Here is a 7,500-nt window from a genome sequence, read left to right on the forward strand (position 1 = left end):
TGCCTGTATGAATATGGATACTACACCGGCATCTTTTAGGGTCGGAATCTTTTAGGGCCGGTATGTTTTAGGGTCCGAATCTCTTCCCTCTGTGTTGAGGTTCCCCTGACGGAGGTGGTGGAGCCTCTGGATTTTGAGGACTATGTGAGTAGCCACGCCCCCGGGGCGGAGCCTGGGCCCCTGCAGCTGCTGCTGGAGTTTCCCCCCGACGACCTGCAGCTAATCCTGCAGGACAGAGAGAGCAGCACCCTGGAGCCCAATCAGCCTGAGGAGGGGTGAGACACACACTCACGCGCTAACACACACACACTCACACACACACACACACACACACACACACACACACACACACACACACACACACACACACACACACACACACTCACATATACACGCACACACACGCATACACACACACACGCACACATGCACGCACGCACGCACACACACGCATACTCACACACACACCACACACACATACTCACGCACACACACTCTCACATATACACGCACACACACGCATACTCACACACACACCACACACACATACTCACGCACACACACTCTCACATATACACGCGCACACACGCATACTCACACACACACCACACACACATACTCACGCACACACACTCTCACATATACACGCACACATGCGCACACACACACACTCTCACATATACACGCACACACACGCATACTTACACACACACACCACACACACATACTCACGCACACACACAACCACACACACTCACATACAGACACACACACACACCGCACACGCACACATGCACACACACACATACTCATGCACACACACAACCACACACACTCACATACAGACACACACACACACACACACACACATACTCACACACACACACACACACACACACACACACACACTCACATACAGACACACACACACCACACACACGCACACATGCACACACACACACTCACGCACACACTCACGCACACACAACCACGCACACACAACCACACACACACAACCACACACACTCTCACACACACACACACACACTAACACACAGACACATGCAGCCATGTTCATGCTGGTGCTGATCGTGTGTTAATGGAGGGGTGTGGTGTTTTGTGTGTAGCTCACTGGACCCCAGAGTGAGGGACGCCCTGAGTGTTTACACTGAGCCCTGGCTCATCATACAGAGAAAGTGAGTCTCGGCCGTCACAACTGCAGCGCTGATGAAGGTGGTGGTGAGGATGATGATGATCATGAGCACAATGGTTGTAGGTACCAGCACCTCAGTACCAGCCAGACCCCCCACGCCTCCGAGCGGCAGAGAGACAGACAACGAGGCCTGGCCAGGCAGACCTTTGAGCTGGACGAGATAGCTGCTGATCGCCATGACGACCAGGTATGCAACGACAGCAGTGTGGAGGTGTGGGTAGAAGCTGAGGGCTGTGGGAGAGTGTGGAGGTGTGGGTAGACGCTGAAGCTGAGGGCTGTGGGAGAGTGTGGAGGTGTGGGTAGACGCTGAAGCTGAGGGCTGTGGGAGAGTGTGGAGGTGTGGGTAGACGCTGAAGCTGAGGGCTGTGGGAGAGTGTGGAGGTGTGGGTAGAAGCTGAGGGCTGTGGGAGAGTGTGGAGGTGTGGGTAGAAGCTGAAGCTGAGGGCTGTGGGAGAGTGTGGAGGTGTGGGTAGAAGCTGAAGCTGAGGGCTGTGGGAGAGTGTGGAGGTGTGGGTAGAAGCTGAAGCTGAGGGCTGTGGGAGAGTGTGGAGGTGTGGGTAGAAGCTGAAGCTGAGGGCTGTGGGAGAGTGTGGAGGTGTGGGTAGAAGCTGAAGCTGAGGGCTGTGGGAGCATGTGGAGGTGTGGGTAGAAGCTGAAGCTGAGGGCTGTGGGAGCATGTGGAGGTGTGGGTAGAAGCTGAGGGCTGTGGGAGAGTGTGGAGGTGTGGGTAGAAGCTGAGGGCTGTGGGAGAGTGTGGAGGTGTGGGTAGACGCTGAAGCTGAGGGCTGTGGGAGAGTGTGGAGGTGTTGGTAGAAGCTGAGGGCTGTGGGAGAGTGTGGAGGTGTGGGTAGAAGCTGAGGGCTGTGGGAGAGTGTGGAGGTGTGGGTAGAAGCTGAAGCTGAGGGCTGTGGGAGAGTGTGGAGGTGTGGGTAGACGCTGAAGCTGAGGGCTGTGGGAGAGTGTGGAGGTGTGGGTAGAAGCTGAAGCTGAGGGCTGTGGGAGAGTGTGGAGGTGTGGGTAGACGCTGAAGCTGAAGCTCCAGGGTTTTATAATGCTTTCTTCATCACCCTGCTCTCGTCTGTAGTGCTCACCATCACTTGTACAGCAGTGGCGGCAGGTCAGTGATATGTTCTCCAATCATAGTGTTCATTTATTGATTGGCAGTAGCTCTATCCAATTAAGCTGGTGCTGGAGAAAGGTCTCCCTCCTCTCAGTCCGGTAGCCCTGAGGACTTGAGAGGCAGTCTCTCTCTCTCTCTCTCTCTCTCTCTCTCTCTCTTCAATTCAAGAAAGCTTTATTGGCATGAACGTTACAACAACATTATTGCCAAAGCCATGTACACACACACACACACACACTAAAAAAATAATAATAAATAAATAAAAAAAAATTAAAAATTTTTAAAAAAAAGGAAAAAGGGACAATTATGTTGAACACAAAACAGGACCCTTCCAATAATAATCACACACAGAAATGGAGCTGGTGTTTTCTTATGGGTGGCCTCACTGGCTGTCCCTCAGGTTATGACAAGCTGCTATAAATTTTGCTGCTAGAGTGGCCAAATCCTTGTTCTCTCCCAGAATGTGTGGTAATTTTTCCTCATGCGTGTAGTTTTGAAACTCAGGGAGGATTGAGTAGAATTTATTAAATGAAGATTCTCTAATTTCAGCATATTTAGTGCATTCGGTTAAGAAGTGCAGCTCTGTCTCTACAGCCCCCAGACTGCAGTGCGAGCACAGCCTCTCCTCTCTGGGCAGCCAGGTCTGCCTGTGTCTGCCTTTTTCAATGGCGAGGCTGTGCTCACTGAGTCTGTACATGGTCAAGGTTTTCCTGAGTTTCACGTCTTTTACTGTACTCCGGTAAGTAGCTGTTGTATATTCACGTTTTAGGGCCGAATAGCATTGTAATTTGTGTGGTGTTTTAGTCACTTCTTTCCAATGGTTAATGTAATTTTCCTTTTCAGTGGCTGAAATTTTGTTGGGTCTAATGCTTCTGGCTATTGTGTCATTGTCCTGAGCCTCTGTGATGTGCGCTGTTGTTAAATGAGTCTCAGGACAAATTGGCTCAGTGGGCTCCTTCCTATATTCAGCTCTTGGCTTTTCAAGGCTATGTAGTCGAGTCAGTGTGTCTCTCTCTCTGTAAGGACCTGAGGAAGTGTGTGTGTGTATTTCTCTCTCTCTCTCTCTGTAAGGACCTGAGGCACTGTGTGTGTGTTTCTCTCTCTCTGTAAGGACCTGAGGCAGTGTGTGCGTGTTTCTCTCTCTCTGTAAGGACCTGAGGCACTGTGTGTGTGTGTGTGTTTCTCTCTCTCTCTGTAAGGACCTGAGGCACTGTGTGTGTGTTTCTCTCTCTCTGTAAGGACCTGAGGCACTGTGTGTGTGTGTTTCTCTCTCTCTGTTCGGACCTGAGGCACTGTGTGTGTGTCTCTCTCTCTGTAAGGACCTGAGGCACTGTGTGTTTGTCTCTCTCTCTGTAAGGACCTGAGGCACTGTGTGTGTGTCTCTCTCTCTCTGTAAGGACCTGAGGCACTGTGTGTGTGTCTCTCTCTCTGTAAGGACCTGAGGCACTGTGTGTTTGTCTCTCTCTCTGTAAGGACCTGAGGCACTGTGTGTGTGTCTCTCTCTCTCTGTAAGGACCTGAGGCACTGTGTGTGTGTGTGTCTCTCTCTCTGTAAGGACCTGAGGCACTGTGTGTGTCTCTCTCTCTCTGTAAGGACCTGAGGCACTGTGTGTGTGTGTGTGTGTGTCTCTCTCTCTCTGTAAGGACCTGAGGCACTGTGTGTGTGTGTGTGTCTCTCTCTCTCTGTAAGGACCTGAGGCAGTGTGTGTGTGTCTCTCTCTCAGGAGGATGCGAAGCGGCGCTCTGTCTCTCTGGACGACGCCCCGCGGGGCAGCTGGGCCTCCAGTATCTTTGACCTGAAGAGCTGCAGTGCAGACAGCCTGTTGCCGTCGGTGCTGGAGCGCACAGCGGCCGAGGACATGGACCGGCGCAACGCCCAGGCCCGCCGGCATGGCCGCCACCCCGACCTGCTGGGGCTCTTCCCCGCCCCCGATGAGGTGCCCCCTGCTGTCTGAAACGGCACAGTGCAGGAGAGGTTGTTCACACAGTGCCCCCTGCTGTCTGAAACGGCACAGTGCAGGAGAGGTTGTTGACGTGTATGTGTTTTCCCTGCAGGATGAAGCTGTGGAGCGCTGCACTCTGCCTGAGGTCCCTAAGGAGCACTCCGGCCAGAGGATCATGGTCAAGTGTCTCTCTCTGAAGTGAGTGGAGTGACACGCCTGTCCTCAGCTGTTTGTGTGACGCTGATGTGCTGTGTGACGGCTCCACGACTCGGACGCATCATTTCCTCTTTATTTTGCAGATTTGAAATAGAAATCGAACCCATCTTTGGAATTTTGGCTCTGTATGATGTGAAGGAGAAGAAGAAGGTAACAGTGTTGCTAATGCATTCAGTATTGTGTGGTTGTGTGTGTTCACATTCCTGTAAGTTGCCTAACAGCCTTAACATTTCTGAATAAAACAAGGCATTTATAATTACACTTGTTTATTTATGGGAGACATGGCAAGTTGTGTGTCCTAATGCAATTAACGTCACATAAATATTATGCTGTTGTTCATTTTCACATTTCTTGGGAAGTTGGGAATTGGTCAAGTGTCTGAATATTTCTGCAAGACACAAGAGTGTGTGTGTGTAAGATGCGCATATATATATATATATATATATATATATATAATATAATGTAATATAATATAATGTAATATAATATAATATAATATATTCCTGTTTTTTCTCAGATATCAGAGAACTTCTACTTTGACCTGAACTCAGATCAGGTGAAGGCACTGCTACGGCCCCACACCCCCCACGTGGCCATCTCTACCCTGGCCCGCTCCGCCATCTTTTCCATCACCTACCCCTCCACAGACATCTTCCTGGTCATAAAGGTGCCACACAATCTTTTTAGTGCTGATTCTGTGGGGGTCATACTGTGTGAATGATGTGAGTGTGACTGTGTGTGTGCGGATGTGTGTATGCTGTGTGTGTGTGTGTGTGTGTGTGTGTGTGTGTGTGTGAGAGAGAGTGTATATGATGTGTGTGTGTGTGTGTGTGTGTGTGTGTGTGTGTGTGTGATGTGTGTGACTGTGTGTGAGTGTATATGATGTGTGTGACTGTGTGTGTATGATGTGTGTGCTTTGTCTCGTAGCTGGAGAAGGTTCTGCAGCAGGGCGATATTGCTGAATGCTGTGAGCCCTACATGGTCATGAAGGACTCGGATTCCTCTAAGGTATGATATCTTCCTCACTGCCTTCCACCAGTGTGTGAATGTGTATCCGTGCGTGTGTGCAAATGCATGCATGTGTGTGTGTATGATGTGTGCGTGTATGATGATTGTGTGTGTATGATGTGTGCGTGTATGTTGATTGTGTGTGTATGATGTGTGCGTGTATGTTGATTGTGTGTGTATGATGTGTGCGTGTATGTTGATTGTGTGTGTATGATGTGTGCGTGTATGATGATTGTGTGTGTATGATGTGTGCGTGACGTTACACAGAGGTGGTTAGTGGCATGACAGCCACCAGATCACACAGTGGCTTTTGTAATTAAGAGGAAAAAAAATAAGAGGATTTGCATTTTTGCAATATTCATTACTACTGTGCACCTTCCTACATGTCATATTTGTGTGTGTGTGTGGCAGTGTATGTGTGCAGGGAGACCCTAACCCTAACCCTAACCCTCCCTCCCTCCCTCTCTCCCTCCCTCCCTCTCTCCCTCTCCCTCTCTCCCTCTCCCTCTCTCCCTCTCCCTCTCTCTCTCTCTTTCCCCCTCTCCCTCCCTCTCTCCCTCTCCCTCTCCCTCTCCCTCTCTCCCTCTCTCTCTCTTTCCCCCTCTCCCTCTCTTTCTCCCCCCTTTTTCCCTCTCTCTCCCTCTCTCCCTCTCTCTCTTTCTCCCCCCCCCCCCCCTCTCTCTTCCCCCCCCTCTCTCTCCCACCAGCATAAGGAGAGGTTGGAGAAGTTGCGTGTGCAAGCAGAACAGGCTTGTTCTCGTCTGGGTCGGTACCGAATGCCGTTTGCCTGGACCGCCATCCACCTGCTCAACATCGTCAGCAGCGCCGGGGGGCTGGAACGGGCTGACTCTGACTCTGACTCTGGTACCCTCACCCCCAACACCCGACCCCTAACCCTAACTCTGCTCGGTCCTCATCCTCCACGTCCCGGTGAAGCTGCATAGCAACAGATACTCACACACATACATGCATGCATACACACAAATACACAGAATTTTTTATTGCCCAATCATGTTTAAATGAATAGTAGTATCTCATATGCATTCACACCCTCACACTCACTTAATGTCCTGTCTGGTAGATGGCGGTGTTACTGGGAAAGAGGAATTTAGGATTGTATGTGATGCGTGCGTATTTGCTTTTCTTTCTGCCCAGAACGCAAGGGAACCTGGAATGAGAGGAAGAAGAAAGGATTTGAGCGGATGAGTGTGGGAGAGGAGATGTGTAACTTTGCATCCTTTCGCCCTGCCACTCTTACTGTCACTAACTTCTTTAAACAGGTGATTAACAAAATAAAACTAAACGAACTGTACAAGATGTAACTTGAAACCCCATATTACCCCTCAGAAACCTGACGATTTGCACTGTGGAGCTGAACAGTGCTGTGCCATATCAGCTGCCATCCATGTCTTATAGTTACGCTGTTAATCTCTACAGAACACATCCAAAATGCACCCTCTTCCGCTTTAATTACATTGTCTGAACAGCAGGGGGCGCAAAAAAAGCAAAATTGTTCAATCTTGTTCCGGCATGATTTATGGCCTGCACTGGAAAGCACAGTCTGAATGTGGGCATCTGATTTTAAAGAGTTTTGTCATTTATTTTAGAAATCTTTATAACAATCCATACTTTGTTCAAAATACATTTTGTTTACAATTTTAACAAGGTTGTTGAAATACATGCTTTTTTAGTATGTTGGAATATTGTAATCCTTATGGCTGGTTTGCTTGTTCTGTGTTAGCTGACATTAACTGATGTTAGCTGATGAATAATCTTAGAAAAAATGCCTTTGAAGTAAGCACTCTGTGGTATTTTTCCTTTTTAAAATATGTGATACTGACATTTTTAACTCCTCTCATGTTATACTGAAGTGTTGAAAAGGCTCCACTTGCTTTCAGAGCTGCTGTATTTTCTCAGAAGCATCTATGCAGATTTGGTGATTTCCATGGTCATTTGCGTGGTGATTTCATGATGTTCTGCAGTGAGGACTAATAATTCACT

General features: G+C 49.1%; 2 protein-coding genes across 2 annotated transcripts in view; one reads left to right on the plus strand and one right to left on the minus strand.

The window, feature by feature from the left end:
• The window catches only part of LOC118795055 (dedicator of cytokinesis protein 7-like), a 44,915-nt gene that overhangs the window by 6,532 nt on the left and 30,883 nt on the right, over positions 1-7,500 (plus strand). Inside the window, exons 3-12 of the mRNA XM_036553407.1 lie at positions 100-275; positions 1,128-1,196; positions 1,277-1,400; positions 4,057-4,269; positions 4,388-4,473; positions 4,575-4,641; positions 5,009-5,158; positions 5,419-5,499; positions 6,207-6,363; positions 6,655-6,779. Coding sequence (XP_036409300.1) covers positions 100-275; positions 1,128-1,196; positions 1,277-1,400; positions 4,057-4,269; positions 4,388-4,473; positions 4,575-4,641; positions 5,009-5,158; positions 5,419-5,499; positions 6,207-6,363; positions 6,655-6,779 — 1,248 coding nt within the window. The remainder of the gene's footprint in view (positions 1-99; positions 276-1,127; positions 1,197-1,276; positions 1,401-4,056; positions 4,270-4,387; positions 4,474-4,574; positions 4,642-5,008; positions 5,159-5,418; positions 5,500-6,206; positions 6,364-6,654; positions 6,780-7,500) is intronic.
• The window catches only part of si:dkey-114l24.2 (uncharacterized protein LOC107990273 homolog), a 5,603-nt gene continuing 4,461 nt past the window's right edge, over positions 6,359-7,500 (minus strand). The window contains exon 4 of the mRNA XM_036553406.1: positions 6,359-6,667. Coding sequence (XP_036409299.1) covers positions 6,608-6,667 — 60 coding nt within the window. The 3' untranslated portion in view covers positions 6,359-6,607. The remainder of the gene's footprint in view (positions 6,668-7,500) is intronic.

This window comes from Megalops cyprinoides, chromosome 19 (assembly GCF_013368585.1).
Source record: "Megalops cyprinoides isolate fMegCyp1 chromosome 19, fMegCyp1.pri, whole genome shotgun sequence".
Classification (NCBI taxonomy): domain Eukaryota; kingdom Metazoa; phylum Chordata; class Actinopteri; order Elopiformes; family Megalopidae; genus Megalops; species Megalops cyprinoides.